Here is a 19,975-nt window from a genome sequence, read left to right on the forward strand (position 1 = left end):
AATCTATCTCCAACCTCTTGTTTTAACAACAGCCAGCCAGATGATGCTGAGAAGTTCACAAAGAAGGCAACACAGTAGTCACCTGCTGTTGCCTGTCCCCAGCACACAGTATTCTGAACAAGGAGGCTCCTATTTAACTATCAGGGTTAATATCTGTTGATAGATGTGTGCCGTCAAGTCGGTTTCAACTCCTGGCAACCACAGAGCCATGTGGTTGTCTTTGGAAGAATACAGGAAGGCTTTACCATTTCCTCCTCCTGCACAGTATGAGATGATGCCTTTCAGCATCTTCCTATATCGCTGCTGCCTGATATAGGTGTTTCCCATAGTCTGGGAAAACATACCAGCGGGGATTTGAACCGGCAACCTCTGGCTGGGTAGTCAAGTCATTTCCCCGCTGTGCCATTAAGTGGCTTGATAAATGTACCCTTCATGCAAATGTCTAATTCTTTTGTAAGGTCACCTATTTTTAATTCATTATTTGACTGAGCTTTTATATACAAGAACATCAAAAATGAATCAGAACAAACAAGAACAACAATCTTCCCAAAACAACCCCTCCTTCCTCATTACAGAAAACAATCACCTCATTTTCAGCAAATATAGTCAATTTATGGTTCATTCAACTTCCGCTCTCCTTAAAAAACAGCACAAATTGTATCACTGATGCATGCTGTTTGGTGTTTTTTTTTAAAGACATATACAAAAGGAGGGCTAAACTAAATGTTACATGCAGATCTGCTCATTAAATCCGCAATGGCTGCTGCTTCTGCTCAGAGCCACTCCAGGAAAACATGGTTTTCAGCAGAAGTGGAGGTGGAGAAGGAAAGGTTTCTTAATGCTTCCTCTGCCAAACACTCTTTCACTGCAACCTGCTGTTGGGAGCTATAGGTTTCCAGATGCATGATGACCTTCACAGACATATTGCTGATGCCCACAGGGACACAGAAAATGCTCACGTTGCTGAATTTTGCTGATCATTGTACTGGGATTTCCTCATGGGCTGTCCCCCCCCCCCGCCAATTTAATAGACCATTCCACTAAATAATTCCTAGAAATCAGGCAACTAAGGACCAACCTTCTTGTAGTTTAACGATTTATTATCCCTCATAGGCTTTGTTTTTCTTTAGGCAATAGCAGCTAGATCAGGGATAAAGCCCACCATCATCCCTGCCAATCTGCAGGGGGTCCTAATCCAGTTGATATTGACTTAAGGGAACAAAGTAGAAGAGAATGATGAGTGAAACAGAGAGTAATGTAGATTGACCTACAGAGCTGGTTCAAGGAGATGTGAGACTGTTCAAAAAATAGTTGCATTTAAGTGCTAATCTAATCACACTAAATGTCACATATAGTTTGAATCTAAACCTTGCCCCAACTGGTGGGTCCTCACTGAGTTGCAGCCTTCAGCTGCCTGGGTAACTGAACCCGTTGTTCTGGCCTAGGAGGAATGTTGAAGCAATAAGCTAAACTTTGTTCTACTCTAACTGCCTATGAGTTCTGGAATTATTATATGTGTGACATTCTTTGGAAGGCAGTTATCACTAGAGTGATTTTAAATGTGACCACTTTCTGAACAGTCTCATGTTTCCTTGAACCAGTTCTGCAGACCAGTCCTCCATTGCTCTCCATTTCACTCATCATTCTCTTCTACTGGCCCTAGCCCCTCCCACATAGAAATGACATATCCTGGTGAAAGACTAAAAAGAGAGAGAGAGAAATTAGAGATCAAAATATGATGGCATGTAAAGAGGACGAACAGGATGCTGAACAATGTAGACCAGATCCACTAAAAATTGCTAACTTGTGTACTTGGATATTGCTGCATTGAGGCCTAAAGTGGTACAACGGAGGATGGTGAAGAGACTTTACAAAAGGTAACAAAAGGTCAGGGGGGGAAAGTGTTCTCTGAGGGGGTAATCTTTTCTTATAGCTATTAGAAGCCTACGCCAGATAACCTTTTGTCGCCAGCTTTTTAAGCTTTTAATGATGATCATAGGATTTAATAAATGGCACTGTGGGGGGGTGGAGTCCATTCCCCATTTCTGTACCTCTGAGCTTGATTTCCTGAGCATTACAAATCTGCTTTTGGGCAGCACTGTTTTCTGTCTGTCTGTCACATGTGTGCAGCACAGCTCTCCCCCGCCCCTCCTCGCAACCAACCTCTTTCCACTTTCTCCATATCCCTATTCAGAAGCTAGTATCAAAAGGTTATATTTGCATACAGCCTTGAAAAGTAGAGCCAGAAGTCCCACCCTGGCCTGTCGCTCACCGCCTCCTCCCCTTCGTTCACAGATACACTGACGTTTGTTTGGAGAGGCATCTGTTACAGCAGGCACTTCCAGGATTGGGAGACTCGGGCAGCATCTGAGTCTCCGGATCACAGAAGCACCTGCCATCATGGATATCCCACATTCACTTCTTCAGATGACTGCTGGTGTATCCGTGAGCAGCGGGGAGGAGGTGGGTGGCGAGTGATGGGCCAGGGAGGGACTTCCGGCCCCACTTTTCAAGGCTGTACCTTTTGATAATGTCTGAATAGGGCTACTGCCACCACGGATGGGACTTCCATATATTGTCTAGAATAAGCTTCTGTGTGTTTTTACTCTTGTGTCTATGTGTTTTTATGCTTATATTTTATAGTTTTTAAATTAGATTTGTTTTGTATTTTTAGCTTAATATTTTAATTGTCATTTTTATTGTATGTTTTTAACTTCTGTAAACCGCCTTGGGGTTGTTTTTAATGAAAGGCGGTATAGAAATTCAACAATAAATAAAAATAAATAAATAAGCCAAAGCTCACTCCAGAATAAGTCGGCTCTCCCTTCTCTACTGCTATAGGAGTTGTTATACATTGTGACAAGTGCAGATTCTGCTATGTAAACTGCTGTGAGAACTTTGGTTGAAAAGAGGTGGTGTAGTAGTAGTAGTAGTAATAGAAGTACAGTAATTGCTTCTAAAAGAGGGCTTTGGGAGCAGAGGAGAGTGCAAAAACACAGTGCTGTGCTGAATAGGGACAGTTCTCCCCCTGCCAATATATGAGAAAGTCAGCACTTTACATTCAAGCTGTTTATCTATGTAGAGCCTTATTGCAAACTTGACAAGTTTTCTTTGGATCCAAGAGCCAGCCCAAATATTTAGGAATCAGTCAATGTACACTTGAGAAAATTACCAGATTTAGTGACGGGCATTGTGGAGGGGGAGGGTAAATGGGCTTCTCTTATCACCTTTACAAGTAACATACTTAGAACAGAAACAGGACTGCCTGGGACAAGCAGAGGGGCACCTAGGTAATTTTGGAGCCTGGACCTAAAGGCCTTTGGAGGACACACACACACACACACACACACACACACACACACACACACACACACAAATTACACATCATCATGTTCCTCTGGGTGACCACACCACTTGGGACAGACTAGAGAGGATTTGGAGGCCCCTAGGGGCTGTGGAGGCCCTGAAGTCCAGGGGTAAGAGCACCTCTGGGAACAAGTAAAGATTTTATTAGATAATTCTACCTCTGAATATATTTGTCTGGGCACCATGGTTACATTTCTAAGTGCCATGGCCCCCTGCACCAGGGATTTCTCAAGCCCTGTCTTACTATTTTGATGTTAAATGAACAAATCACAGCTCTTTGTTACAGATTAATTCTAAAATACTATATAAAACAGTAAATTATCTACATAGACCAGGGGTAGGCAACCTTGGCCTTCCAGCTGTTGCTGAACTACAACTCCCATCATCACTAGCTTCCATAAATTGCAGTTGGGGGTGATGGGAGTTGTAGTTCAGGAACAGCTGGAGAGCCAAGGTTGCCTACCCTTGATGTAGGCACAGCCCAGGCCCCTGGGGCCCTCATTGTTTCCCTTTGGTATCATGTACCAGTACAGGAAGTTGGGGTGTCAATGGTATAAACACTGCAAAGTTCAGTGACCTGTACTTTAATAATTAATAGAACCACCACCACTCAAGCACAAAAATGATTATTTTCTGTAAAATAAAAATGATTATTTTAAGTATCTTCTGCTTAGATGTACAGTGTAAACTAGGAACAATCATTCCAGAAAAACCCAGAAGTAATAAAAGGAATCATGCTTGTACGTGCTTAGGCTCAGATGAGCCTAAAGATCCAAATTGAATGTTATTGAATCAAACATTTTAAAAAATTAAATTAACTGTGCACAATGTAATGTAATTTTATGCATCCAAGCCCTGTGCATATTTTCAGTTTATTTAAATTATCTTTCAGAATGCAAAGGAAAAATTATGGTTCTTCCTAGCTGTTCATCATGTATAGTTTTGGGAATAGTGTGTGTGGCAACACATTAGAAACACCAGCAAAAATCTGTGGAGTTTTATGGCTGTAAAACAGTGAAAAAAGAAGTTTTCAGATATATTGGTATACAATCCCTACCATGGAGCACATGAATATAATGTACGTCTTGTTGATGACCTTTAAAAAAAATCTTCTTTTGTTCCCAGATCAAATTATGACATCGCCATCCAAAGGAATTTTTCGATCATTACTAGTTATCTCCATTGTCCTGGGCTGTTTCATGGCATGTCTGCTTATTTACATCAAACCAACAAACAGCTGGATCTCCAGTCCCATCGAGTCAGCCAGCTCAGTTCTGAAAATGAAGAGCTTCTTCTCCACCAAAAGCAATTATATTAATGAGACAACTGTTCTGATATGGGTGTGGCCATTTGGTCAGACATTTGACCTGACATTATGCCCAACATTTAACATCCATGGGTGCCATCTGACTACTGACCGCACATTATTTAATCGTTCTCATGCCGTTCTCATTCACCACAGAGACATCAGTTGGGATCTGACTAATTTACCTCAGCAACCTAGGCCATCATTTCAGAAATGGATCTGGATGAACTTGGAATCACCAACACACACTCCACAAAAGAGTGGAATTGAACATCTGTTCAATCTGACCCTCACCTATCGGCGTGATTCAGATATTCAAGTGCCTTATGGCTCCATGATGGTTAGCACAAGCTCCTTTCTGTTTGAAGTACCAAGTAAAGAGAAGCTGGTGTGTTGGGTGGTGAGTAACTGGAACCCTGAGCATGCCAGGGTCAAGTATTACAATGAACTAAGTAAGTATATTGAAATCCATACCTATGGGCAAGCATTTGGAGACTACGTGAGTGATAAAAACTTGATCCCAACTATTTCCACCTGTAAGTTTTACCTTTCCTTTGAGAATTCTATCCACAAAGACTACATTACAGAGAAGCTTTATAATGCTTTTCTGGCTGGATCTGTGCCAGTTGTACTGGGTCCCCCAAGAGAAAACTATGAGAATTACATTCCTTCTCATTCTTTCATACACGTGGAGGATTTTCTCTCCCCAAGGAACCTCGCAGAGTATCTTTTGATGCTTGACAAAAACAATACACTGTACTTTAACTACTTCAACTGGAGGAAGGATTTTTCAGTGCATCTCCCTCAGTTTTGGGAAACACACGCATGCCTTGCCTGCGACCACGTAAAAAGACACCAGGAATACAAGTCTGTTGGTAATTTAGAAAAATGGTTTTGGAATTAAACTTTTATTCCTTTTTGTGCACTTTGTCAAAAGAACAAATGACAAATCATTGTTCCAAGTGAAAGTGAGGAGAAAAGCCCTCTGCTGAGTATATTTATCAGCTGTTTTTTTCTGGGTATGGCACATTCCATTTACTCTTCTTAATTTGGATTGTTCATTCATTCCGAAACTTAGAAATGTTTATCCATTCTTCTCACAGTATCTGGTTAAAATAACTGAATGCTGATGTTGGCCAATTTTTCTGTTGACTTGCTTGGAGAGGTGATCATCAGTTTCTCAACTGCCCTTTTATTATATTTTGATGTGACTTTGAAAAGCAGTTAACAGCTGGTAACCTAGAGGGATGGTTTGTTATGCTGTTAAAACAATCAGGATTGTGGTGGTCTCTTGTTATATTTTAATCAAATACTTATTCCCCTACATGGGGAACCCAGGAGTAGCAAATTTTGGAGTGGCTGCTTTAAGCAAAACAGAGAAAGTAACTCATGTGCATACTTTTAAAAAACAACAACACGTGTGTTATCTGGCACATCATGGCTGCACAAATTATTCCATTCTAAGCCTTTAGCATGGAACCTTATTTATGTTTTGTTGGAAATCCTAATATATAGCTGGTTATGTGCACTGAAGAATAATTTATTGTTTACCATCTTTTTAAAATCACGTTTTGTCTCCTTTATTTTTAAATACATCAATCTCTGGCCAAGACATGGATTAGTGATGTTTACATTGGATCAGATATTTTTCTGTGTAGGAACTGAAAGAGGCTTAGAAGCTAAGAATGTGTTGCAATATCTAGCTAATTCACATTACAATATGTGCTGTTAAGAAAAATGCTTGTTGCAATTTTTCTGCTACCCTTTAAAAAGTAGTGTACATCCATCCTGATCCAGAGATTCACTGTGATCCTCTCTGTCATATCACAAACTGCTTTCAAATGTCAAAAGCAGTTTGTCATACATCTTAGGAGTCTGTTGTCTGAGGAAAAACAAGTTTTTGGGCTCAAGAATCTAGAGCCAGAATCTCTGAATCCTGGCAATATTTTCTAATAAGAATTATAAACTGAGAAATCTTTGAAATACATTAATGTTACTCAAAATTTTTGATACATTATTGACAAAGTGAATATCTCCATAAAGGGATGCATAGAAAAAGGTGTGTTCAAAATTAAATATGCACTGAAGTGGTTTTTTGAAATTAAGTTTTTTGAAGGCAGCGGATGATGAAAGCCTTTGCTCTCACTTCAGTATGATTAGTATTTCCAACAGATAGATAACTTGTCACTTTGTCCAATTCCTAACAAGTAGTAAGAGCTTATTCTATTAGTCCTGTATTGGACAATTATCAATTGTCAGAATTCCGATAACTCTGTGGATTATCAACTTCTCAGATTTAATCATTTCACAAAGTTCCAGCCATTAATTGGTTATTTCCCTTTGTCACTTATAAGCATATCAACATCCGAAATGACCCTGAACCTAATGCACAATTAAGAGATAGCACTGGAATGTTACTGCAGAAAAACCTAACTGAGGTGATTAAGGCTACAATTACTTTTTGCTTAACCTTAAGTCCATAGAATAAAGTGTATCAAAAATTACAGTAATATACCATCCCAAACAATGGTATTATGTTGTCATTGTAGAAATATTGCAGACAATTACTATGAGCCAAATGTTTTAAGGTCAGAAGTTAAACAATTTTAGTAATCCAAAATGGTAGTTCACTTTTTTCTTAGTTTTAAAATGCAAATGCTTTTCAATGTTCCACATTTTAATGCTGAACAGAAAAGCATCCAAAAAGATGTTTCAGAAGGGAAGCAGGCTAAGGACTCTGTCAAACAAATTACTACTGCTGACAGAACTGCTCACCTATTGGGGGTGGAGAAGAGGAGCAAGTAAGCTAGTGACCAGAAGCTGATCAGCACCTTTAGAGTTGACAATGCTGATTATCTGTTCAGAAGTGTGTGTACACGCGCATGCACATGTGCGTGCATGTGCATGCTCACACACACATGCATAACACTTCCCTGCCCCCCCAAACACTTTTGTACATTTAACAGGGCTGATCGGTGAGCAGAAACTTGTTTCTAATGGTGGTTGCACTGGATATTGACAACAGAATGTCTTAACTTTGCTTTCAAACAGATTTATAAATGTCTCTTTCTGTATTGTGTTGAATTTCTGGGAAATTGTTGATATAAAGGAAATGTAGAATCATGGTTATTTCATCCAGCATCTTTCAGTTGTGTTCCATTTCCACAATATTGTTCTATTTTAAAGCACTTTTTGACTTGATTTACTCTTTGTGATTTGATTTACTCTTTGTGACTTGATTTACCTTCTATAAATTAATTGGCATTTTATCTAACTCTACATAAATACAATAGAACTTGAAAGAAAAACTTGTTTAGGCAGGGCATGTGGGGGAGGGCATTATTCAAAGCTCCTCTCTTCAGCCAGCCGTTCACTGAGGCCACCAGAAAATATTTGACTGAAATTAGACACTTATGTTTTTATTTAATAAACAAAAAATCATGGATGTTAAAAGAAGGCAGTCTCCTTTAAATGTAATTTAATATGAATACTATTCAACAGCTAAAGTTATAAAATGAGAAGCTAAAGAATAAATAGCACTTTGAAGGAGTACTGCTTGAATATTATTTATAGTCATGGCACTGTGAAGAACTGCACACATTTTAAAATTGTCATCACTCCCAGAAACTGTTTCTTGAACAGATTGAAATTGAACTGGAATGTATGCAATTACCCCAAAACCTATAGAACTAAACTTTGTGGCAAAACTATTGTTACTATTTTATTATTAAAATATATATATACCACTTCACACAGAAAAAAAATCTCAAAGTGGTTTACATAGCAAGAGGAATGAGAAAGAGTCCCCAAATCGCTCACAATCTTTTTTTAAAAAAATCTAGTTTTGTGCACAAAATGTGAGTCTGTCTTTCAAGACTCGAGTTTCTCTTTGTGAAACCACCCAGTGGAATCCAAAATTAATCATTTACCTCAGATTTCTTAGCAGAATGTAAGTGTTGAGGCCCAACATTTGAAATTCATTTTTAGTCGACGTTTGTATAAACACATTGTATTATTCACAGTTTAATTTGAAATTCATTGGTCCCTATATTCGTTTCAGTTTTAATTCATGCTCTGTGCAGCAACATATGTAAACATTTCCTTTGTGCTTTATGACATGGGATTTTGGGTAACAAAGACAATGATAATAGGTTGTATCCCAATTTGACAAATGGAAGGCTGTTCCTGCAAGGCAACTTCCTTGCCTTCTCCTCACCACAACAGCCCTCTGTGTACCCTGAAATGTTTCCCATGAGACTTAAAGGACCCTTGGGCATGGGGTGGGGTGAGGTGAGGTGCAGAGGGGCTCAGGAAGTAGAAAAGCTCTCAAAATCAGGTGAAGGCACTATGCATTTGTGGAGCTCCACTTGTATATGGCATGTCTGACCAATTTGGGGCAATTTCTCCCTCCCCCTTTCAGCCCCGCCAGATCCCACCCCATTTCCAAGAGTCCAAACCTTCAGGGGAGGTTTTTCAGGGGGCACAGTAAGCTGTTGCGGGAATAAGTGATCAGAAAGTTTCCTTGCAGGAACTTCCTTCCATTTGTGGAATGTAGGGTTGTTGTTTTTAACATGTTAAATAATAATATACAAAAGAACCTTTGTTATCTGAAATATAATTATTCAAAACTATTTCTAACACTGATTAACTGTGGATTTCTAGTGTAACCCTGTATCAATTAAGTATATGTAAACAGTGTTTCTTTTTTATCTGAACATTGGCTTTCTCCATAATTTGCATAATTATGCATAATTTGCATAATCCACACAACATACAGACCTGATTCTGGTGACTCAACCCAAACCATGGTTTTCTGGATCATGAATTAGTGAGGAAAGAATTATGAGCCTGCATGGGCCCTCTTCCTCTTTTCTCTTCCTCTTGAATGTCCAGCTAAATGCAAAGCCTCATGTTTTGTTGAAGCATGCTTTCCCATGGCATCTGAACCAGAAAACAATAGTTTAATCCATCCCTACAAATTAGAATCTCAAAGCACAATTTGACCCTTGTTTGATATGCTGATTTGGATATCTGACAAAACTGGGAAATTTTGCATTTAGCAATGCACACAAGGAAAGGGTGGGGCCACAAGTGGGCATCTCACACTCCTTCCTTGCTCATTCACGAACTAGTTCTTAGGAAAACAGATCTGTAGAGCATTAGTTTTTTCCTCCTTATTTTGTTTTAGTGTGACCCAATCCAGCAATTGTTTACAGATGCAAGGAGTCTGATGTACAGATTAAGCTCCACCTGCCAGCAACAACTTCCTCATTAATTTCAGTGGAGGAAACAATCTATTTGTGCCTTCCTGAATGAGGAAATTTTCTCTTTATAAGAACTGTGTAAGGCAATTCACATGAGCAGCCTAGCCCAGACTAGGGCAGCCCAGTCTGAGCTAGGCTGCTCGTGTGCAGTGCCGGGATCTGTGTGGATCCCAGCACTGACTGCCTGTCTAAACCTACTTCCAACTCCAGCCTTGAGCCAAGGTTAGGGGTCTGAGCATGCCCTTAACCCTGGCACTGGGGTCGTGTGTATGCTCAGGCTGTGTGCAGCTCAAGCATGCACAGAGTCAGACCCCTAGAGCACCTGATCCACCATGCATGTCACATGGTACATTGTGGGATATCTGGAGGTGGGGATACACTGTCCCAGCTTCCAGAAGGGATCCACCATCATGGAAAGATCGTTGGGGGCTGGGAAGTAAGTTTGGCACAGCCTCCCCCCATGCCTGCCCACACAGCAGTTGTGTGCATAGCCTTTGTGTGTGCATCACATAGCACCCTGGATCAGAGTGGTAGCCAACATTTGTGAAATATAATGAGGGGGAAAGGGGTACATAATTGGAAACAAATGCTGACATTGGTGTTTCCAAAAGCTGCTTTGGTTTGTTTAGATATTTGTGTCATTATATATGTATTATAATTTTTAAAAATTGTTTCTTACAGGGAACTGAATCCCTTAAATTCACCAGCATTTGCATTATGAAACTAAAAGGGAAAACAAATAACATGCATACATGTGATAAATGAAATCTAGTCTTTGAAAAACTTTATGTAAAAGGAAAACCTTTTGTGTGTGTGTTTATATATATATATATTATATGTCTATCATATATTTGGATAAATGTTTATATGTTTGTTGCAAAGCAATATGCTGCAAGGCAAAATGAAGGCTATATTTTCAAATCTCATGTGCTGGGAGAATGAAATTCAGAAGAGCATACCATGCTGAAATTATTTAGAACCTATGTCCTATTCTCTTAAGTCATGGGGCAGCTTTACACAACCACCTGTAAGTACTTACAAAGTAAGTACAAGAGAAATTGGTGATGGCAGACAGCACACACTTCAGAACTAGAGCTGCCAGACAGCACACACTCGGATGGGTATGATGTCTGAACCTACCCATCTCCAGTTTCCAATCCTGGTTACCCACTTCCACTTTAGATTTTACCAACTTCCTGAACCTACTTAAAAATAGGAGTTGAAGTTGGCTTGACAATATTGCTAAAACCCAAGATGGAAGTGGGTAACTGGGATCAGGAACCAGAGGTGGGTGGGTTCAGACATCATACCCATCAGGAGCATGCACCTCCCAGCACCTTTGGTTCCTCTCATATAGGCAGTCGTATGAAGCTGCCCATAGTGTCGTGACTGAATGGCATGCAATGGCACCTATTCTCTCTCATACTGAAGAGCATAATTTGCCTCTAGTTCATTTAATTGAACTGTATGAATTCGTGTTGCTTGTTCAAAATGTTAATGTCGATTTGAAGTTGTATCATTGATTTGGCTTCAGGACCTAGCTTTGTGGTATGCAGCAAACCTATCACATAAGGGAGCTTCACATAATGTGGCGAATACAGTTGCCATGAACTGCCATTTCCTGAAGTACTCATGCAAGTTTGACTTCTGGTTTCGAGGCTACCTGATATTTGGCATATTGTCCAAACCCACCAATTTCAACACATTCTACACTACTTTCAATTCCAGACCTGGCATCTGTAACTGACTTCAATCCTAACATAGAGATGTTGGGTCCGGTGGGTTCGGGTTACATGCCCAATGTCAGCAGAGGCTTCCCGACACCAGAAGTCATGCTCATGCACACAGTCTGGCAGTTCACCACAAATGTACTTGCTGTGTTAACATGTGAAGCTACCCATAAAATCACAACAATTGTAAAACAGAAAGGTATGTTGTGGAAAGGTATACGTTTCTGCAACAAACACAAAGCCTTGGCCCAACAAAAACATCACAATCACTAATTGAATCCTGTATGGGAAAAGATCTAATATGTTTCTGTTACTCATGTGATAATTGCAGCTCTTTATCGATTACTTGAATATGTGAAATTTCTGCTACAGAGCAAAACTCAACATGAAGGACACTACCATTTAAAATAAATCCTTTAAGTGTTTTAATGGGTTTATGACACAGTTTCTAGATTTCCCCACAGATTAACATTTCCTTCTTCAGGTTATACCGTGGGTTCCATAAAAATAATGGAGGAGAAAGTTATTAAGGTGCAACTTAATAGTCATGGCTAAATCTGCACATTTTGATGAAGAGTAGGGCTGTGAAAGGGTATGACAACCATGGATGTACTCTTGCTTTCTTGAAAAGAAGAATGGAATCAATACATAAAATGTGAACGTAGTATTAAGAGGCAAAAGCCTTCTAGAAAAAAAGCTCAAGACAGTAAAGAAATATCAGACAAGACTTTATTAACCCTAGGCTTTTCTAAAAGTCATGAAAACTTTTGTGAGCTCTTGATACACATTTTTCCACTAATAAAGCAAAATGAACTAATATTACTAATCCACAATTAGAAAGGAAGGCTTGTAAGCATCACTGAATATGTTCATTAATTTGATGCATATTCATATTTGGATATGAATTATTGTCAAAATTTGAACATCCAAAACAAGGCAGATTTGCTCATCTCTTCTACTGGCTATACCAAAGAAACTTTCTGGAAAATCCATTAAGTATACATGCATTATGAGCAATATATTGCAGAACATGGATAAAATGTCTTGACAAGTTCAAACGCTGTCATTAATTATTGTCATTTACTCTTGTCAAGATATCCTGAGAATATGGTGCTTCTATACCATAGCTATGCTAATAATTTGATGTACCTGCTGCTCAAAAATTACCATAAAGCTGGACCTTAATAAGGCCCACAACATTAGAGAATTATAATGGCAAGTCTCATCCTCATCTATATGTTACTAGGTGTGATAGAGCTCCAGTGTACATCAACTCTATGTAAGCAGCTGTGACCACATTGCAGTGAAGTGAGAAGCCCATCCTTGTTGAGACCTGTGTGTGCATCCATGGATCTTTGGAGTTGCAGGGACTTTCTAGACCCTAAGATTAGATGTTGGATTGTATTAACGGAGAAATATGTTTACATTTTAAATTCTTTAAAACAATATTTTCTTACCAAATTATCATACAATATCTTAATTATAATTCACTCTGTTTATATACAATACCTTTAAAAAGATATAACTTCAGAGCAACTTCATTCACTAATTCATTAGTAATCTAGTAGCTGAGATATACATCTCAACATGACACAATATCAACCCAATTATATAGTCTAGATCCATTATTTCCTAATTGTGAAGAAGAAGAAAAAGTCCATCTTCTAATGCAGTACTCATGCGGCTAATGCCACACTATTGCTAAGGGGAGAGGCGGTTTTTGTCAAACACATGTCTGCCAAAAATATGTCCCTGAGGGCTACATGACTCCATAGAACCAGTGCAGCATTAGCAGCATGAGTGCTGTGTTAGTCTGGATGTCAGCCAATGTGTTTCATTTTACCGTCTCTGTATTGCATTGCATATTTAAGTTTTAAACTACTTAATACTGAGCAAGATTGCATCTCCCACTGCATTATTGATGGAACATATTTCTTTTTCCAGTATTGGGATATTAAAATTCTGGCAGTGGTTTAAATCAGCTCAATTTCCTGTCTCAAGCCTATATATATCTCACTGCCAAACTCCTACTATTTTTCTGTAACCGGTTTCAAAAGATCTGTATAAATGAACCCATCTACCATAAGTGAAACCATGACACAAATTCACATGGTCAACACCTAGCAGATACAATAAGAAAATTTTGTTTTATTCTTGGACTCAAATTCCATTATAGCAACACCTTAACATAATTTTCTTTTTCAAAATACATAGCAAAATTTCCTTTCCTTTCCTTCCCCTTCTTTCAGGTTATTTCAATTTATTATCAAATGTGGTACAAATCATTATAGTCAAGGGGACAGTATACAAGATTAGATGTCATTGCTGGTGATATTTTCACTTCCCTCACATATATGCCTCCAAATGATATCCATTATATTCCTATTAAGATCCCTATACCTTTTGGAGTAATAATAATACTTATTTATATTTCTAATTATTATTATTATCTGATATATTTTAGACAATATAGTTACCTTACATAAAATATCTTCCTAGTACTACTTGTTAGACAGCATTTTGAAAAAATCCAGTTCTTGCATTGGGCAAGAAGTGGTAATATTTGAAAACCATGCCTTGCAAGCATTTCATTCACAATTCTAAAACAGAAAACATTTTGTAAGAGTTTTCTTTCTTTAGGTGTTTTTTTTTTAATGTCCAGTTTTTTCCTTCTCTGACCTGGGGAGGGGGACAAGAATTTTTTTTTTGTTTTCCTGGATTTCTCCTGGTGTTTCCCCCCCTCCCCCAGTCTTCACATCTCTAAACAATTTGCTTTTCAAATGTTGTCTTTTTTTGCTTGAGCATTCTCCCTTTTTTGTCTTGTACTCAGAGTCTCAACTGAAACAATAAGAGAAAAATATTTTCCTTTACAAACATATACCTTTTACCTTCACTCATAATTTGCCTTTGAATAGGACAGGCTGTAATGAATCTGAAATAGTGAGTAAAGACACACACCAAAACATTGAGTTTGTGGCATGATTTTACACAATGATGTGTGCTATCATAAAATTGATCGATCTGGTAAATAGTAGTCCTTTAGTAAAACTATTGCAACACGTGTTCCACAATACAGGCACTTAATTATGTGATTTCAAATTCATCCAGATTTTGTGCTATGCCCCTTTGATCTTTTTACCACTAATTCAAAGTACCACTGTACATGCAGTCATAGAAGAATGGGCAGCCTTGAGATGCGAGAAAGATATACTTAGTCTTTTATTTATGACTGTTAATCAAATGCACATCACATTGTCCCTGACAGCTTCTTAGTTATAAAACAGTAATAAAACACCAGTCATATAGCTAAAGATCTGGATCACAAAACCTAGTGAAAGGATGGTTACAAGATCACATATCTGTTTCAATTATCATCACCAAGTAATCACTTTCCTGTGGTTATATCCTTACTAAAGGAGATCAAAATCACCACTGCACATGCAAACTAAAAAAATAGAGGAGAAATACATAGCCTGGATAAGTGTTAGGCCATGCTACTAGCACATTTTTCTACTTTCAGCAAACTAGTCTATTTCTAGACAATTGTGGGCTAGGATTTCAAGAGCTACCCAAGGTCGATTGCATGCCCATGCACACACAGGCTTCGCAGTTTCCTTTTTACTACAGCCCCCATGCACTTGAAAAGCTCTCCTTCCCAGGGAATGCACACTGACCTCTTTGAATTACAGCTATGACGGTTTCACCCTGAAGTAATCCAGTGCAGTAAGTGTGAAGAGAGCGCATGAGGGGAGATTTATATATCTGCCCCAGCTACAATGGATGTGCACAGTTAAGGGAGCACTGCTAATTAATGTTGTCTGGAGTTAAAGTTCCAAATAAAGTAGTTCATTTAGGAAATCCATCAAGGAGATAGATAAGACCTGCATGCTTGGTTGCTAGCTTCATACAGGAAGAAGGGGAGAGGAGAAGAAGGAAGTCTGTCCCCCAGGTGAGAGAATGAAACCTGAGACTGTCAGTCTAACAAAGGGGAATCAGAGTAGAGAAAGCATGGCCAGGGAGCAAATGCCCTTACTGGCTATCTCTACCACAATGCCCCTAGTGGTCAATAGGGTTGCTGGTGCAAAGAGTCAATGCAATCAGGAGCTGCATCTCTAACAGGAAGAATCAATAGCGAAGCATATTTGTTGAGACATGATTGTGGGTTTTCAGCATGACCGGCTTTTAAAACTGCACAAGTTAAAGTATTTCTAATAAGTGAAATCATTTACTATGTTTCAGAGGTGAAAGGATATATAAAGGACCTTGCAGATGGCCAGCTGAAGTTAGCACAAGTAATTTTCTCCCTCTGAATTTTTTCTTAATTTTTTCTTGATCGTTACTCAAGTAGATCATTACTGAACCTTCTAGTCCAGGGGAGAAAGGGGTTGATTTTTAATCCCAGAGAAACAGGCAAATGTAAACGACAAGAGTGTGTACAAATGTGTATAGTCAGCACTTTTTATGGCCAAAATGGTTTTGCTTGATCCATCAAATCATCAGTGCAAGGATTCCACACCTAAGCAAAATGTGTTGCAGTCACTTTACTGTTCTTTCATGTGTGAAACAAATTAAGTATTTTGTTCTCCTGACATATATTGTGTAATGAATTTCCAGTGTCATTCCTATCCCTTGTCAACAGAAAACCAGAAATTCAATAAGGAAATAGTACTTTATTACATGCCATCTAAATGTTTCAAAGGCCAGTTCATTAAATGTTTCAAAGGCCAGAAACATTTAAACGATTCAAAGGCCAGTACATAAAGGGATTTTTTCTGTGACGAGTCTTAATGTGCCAACTTGTTTCCAGTGAATGAGCACAAAGATTGGAAATAAGGACAATAATTGTTAAATATGACTTCTGACATCTTTTATCAATGCACTGTAATTTTGCACTACTTTGTAAAAAGAAAAAGCCTAAAAAATTAAAACATGCCAAATGTACAGAATGTGAAATGATATTTTGCGAACTTTGTCTCATAATCCTGTTTTTCTGACTGTGTTAATGTGAAGTGTAATGTGCTGTTTGACACAAGCCAACAACAAGCACACCTAGCACACCAATGAGTCACTTTGAGTTTTGTATTGGTTGCTTCCATAAGCCACAAGTTACTTTTCCTACTTATTTTTGTATTTGTCCATATCTGAGAAATATCTAATATTGGCTAATTTTGATTTAGCATTAACAAATTACTAGATAATATTTCAAGATACATGTATTAAGTATGTCAATATGAAATCATTAGCCAGGGTGCTTTTAAAGTACAGAATCACTAGTTTGCCAAATTACTTGAAAAGTCTTATGAAATAGGAAGGGGTGCTGCTAGTCAGTCTTGCTGCTCTTTCATTCTGAAATGGAATAAATGTTTATTGATCCATCAGTAATTGATATTCTGTTGAAAGCTAGCTGATAACTAGAATGGGACATCTAGTTCTGTGCACCACTGATTAATCCAAATTTAATATATCATATCAGAAGCAACGACCGAATACCTAGATGATATTGACAAGAATATAGGAACAAAGGAAGCTGCCTTATACTGAGACAGACCATTGGTCCATCTAGCTCAGTACTGGCTACACAGATTGGCAGTAGCTTCTCCAATATTGCAGGCAGGAGTCTCTCTCTCAGCCCTATCTTGGAGATGCCAGGGAGGGAACTTGGAACCTTCTACATGCAAGCATTCAGGTGCTCTTCCCAGAGTGGCCCCATCCCCTGAGGGGAATATCTTACAACACTCAAACACATCTCCCATTCACATGCAAACCAGAACCGACCCTGCTTAGCAAAGGGGACAATATAATTCAGGCTAAAGCACTTGCCCAGTGCTAGAGCCCTCTTCTCACCATTACTCCACACAGTCACTCTATGCGTGGAGAGGGAGTGCCTTATTCCAACCAATGCATATTGAGGCAAAGGTCAGAATTGGGTTTCTATGCACACAGACCCCCATGCACCTTGTTCACAGAGGTGTGAGCCTTGTTCACACAGAGTTCCTTATCACCTGGGAGAATGGGCACATGTACCATTATTTGAATGTAGAAACCTAGTTGTCACCTTCACCTCAGCATTCAGAGAATGGAACCAGCTGGCATGAGCCTGCTCCTCTTCTGAGCACAGAGCAAACACACAGAGCATCTGTGAGAAGTGGACTTTGTTCATAAGAATGTCACATCCTAGTCTGAATGCTGGATAATGCATTATACATATGGAATCATATCACGGGGAGGCATCTCCCACATAACTCAGTATGTGTTTCTGGAGGGAGTTTAACAAAAGCAAGTAACCTTGGCATTACATAGCAGATTCTGTGCCGGGAAACAACTTAAAGTATGTGAGCCAGTTAGTGGTGATGGTGGAGGGGGGAGTGAATTACACTGGCTTTGCATTTATGCAATCGCCCCAATTCAGAAGTGGAGTTTCCATTTACATGCTTAATAAGATTACAGGGATTGCTTTGTTATGCCAGACATACAGATCATTGTGTTCTTTGTATTCTTTATTGTACAAAAATATATAAACTCCAGTGGGAAATTATCACTCACTTGTAAGATACACATTTTAAGAAGCCATGAAAAAAACAGAAGGCCTTGTAAAAATGTGTATACTTTTTATTATAAGTTGAAGTTCTTCTTTGTGCGCCCCAAGTGTCACATCAAATGAAGCCAGGTTTCCTGTTGTTTGGATTACCATTTTGCCTCCTCAATATATGAAAGTATAATTATATGGTTGTATTTCCCACCTTACGTTGTGAATTTTTGGTGTCTCTGATTATCTGTGTTTATGTTATATTTGATTGCAGTCTGCCAATAGCAATTCTGTGGAATGCCAGGAAATTGGAACCCTATCAAAGACTTAAATAATGTGTGGGATTTGTTTTCCACAATATTATAAGCACTTCATTGATTTTTTAAAAATTTATTTCACACAGGCATTCTCTTCCCAGAAATAAACACTGGATATGTAAATAAGTGTCAATACGTGCATAAAGTTGTTGTAATAAGTATATTTAAAATAAAAACAAACTGAAAGTATTTTTCCTTTGACTTTGCTTTTAAGAACTCTGTCCATGGTTCTGATCCAGATCTCACACTGTTGCTTTTGAAAAATAAGATTATTATTTTCTCTTCCATATTTGCAGTGGGAATGTGCCAGGTGGCATCATAATATAGTTATAATGATCAAAATTTCCTTCATTTGGGGATTTCAGGGACTTGAATGATTCTGAGAATGTGCTAAAACCTGCATTCCAAACATAAAGTCAGAATGTTGAAAGATGTTTTCAAATGAGGACTATCCATCATTATCATCCTTATGTGAATATAAAGATCTTCATGGAAAAAAATGTTCCTGAAATCCCCAATTGACATCTGACAAGCACTGATGTATCTTCAAGGAGAATCCTGCCTGTTAACTTCTAGGGGTGGATACAAACAACCATCTTGCCAGACATTCTGCTACACAGTTACCACACACCTACATATGATGCTTTATAAAATGGCCCTTACTAAGTGACAGGATGACCAAGGTACCCAAATAGTGATAACTCAACTTAGAATAATTTGGCTGTCTATATGAATGCTAGTGTGTTGCCAAATCTATAGTTTATATTTCTCACACTTGCCTCTGACCATTCCTCCAAGGGCCTGAGGACAGCGTGTATGAGGTTTAGACCATTTCATCATCAGAACAACCTTATGAGACAGAGTATCAACGGCCAAAAGTCACCCAGTGGGGGATACAAAGCCAAAGGGATACAAGTGCTGCTCCAAACCCAGGTCTCCCATGTCCATGTTCCAAATGACACCATACTGGCCCTTCCATACTGGTTGGAGATAATGTTGTGAGTCAATCCTTACCTGATTCTAACTCATTTTCTCACAACCAGCTATTAAAAAAACATACGAAAAACATACTAATCTGTAATGGATCATTGGATTTGATAGATCAGTTGGGATGTGTTGAGATTATGATGCCTGGGGCCCCAAACTTCAATTACTGTTTTTGTGAAAAACTAAGCTATAATTCAATTACACTTTATATTGGCTGTTTTGCTCTCTAGTTTTTATTCAGCCAAGGCTGATTAGTTGAGGCCAGTGTGTCATTCATTCCAACTGTTCTTCTTGAAGCACTGTTCTTGCTAAATGAGCGAATGAATGAATGAATGAATGAATGCTTTATTACAGTCTTTGACCCAATAATATAGAAGCAACACTGAACATAGTATAAACATAACTACATCTTCATAGTACTATTAAGTATAACTTAAACCATCTCAGATCTAACCTTATGTAAAGCCACACAGAATTTG

General features: G+C 38.5%; 1 protein-coding gene across 5 annotated transcripts in view; it reads left to right on the plus strand.

Annotated features, from left to right (window-relative positions):
* The window catches only part of FUT9 (fucosyltransferase 9), a 240,233-nt gene that overhangs the window by 118,945 nt on the left and 101,313 nt on the right, over positions 1-19,975 (plus strand). For 3 of the 5 annotated variants that reach the window (XM_053287554.1, XM_053287556.1, XM_053287557.1), the window contains exon 2: positions 4,492-18,698. In XM_053287554.1, the coding sequence (XP_053143529.1) occupies positions 4,492-5,576 (1,085 nt within the window). In that variant the 3' untranslated portion in view covers positions 5,577-18,698. Of the gene's footprint in view, positions 1-1,572; positions 1,878-4,491; positions 18,699-19,975 lie in introns of those variants that run through there. The other 2 variants (XM_053287555.1, XM_053287559.1) reach the window with 2 other exon arrangements.

The sequence above is a fragment of the Hemicordylus capensis genome, chromosome 1 (assembly GCF_027244095.1).
Source record: "Hemicordylus capensis ecotype Gifberg chromosome 1, rHemCap1.1.pri, whole genome shotgun sequence".
NCBI classification, from domain to species: domain Eukaryota; kingdom Metazoa; phylum Chordata; class Lepidosauria; order Squamata; family Cordylidae; genus Hemicordylus; species Hemicordylus capensis.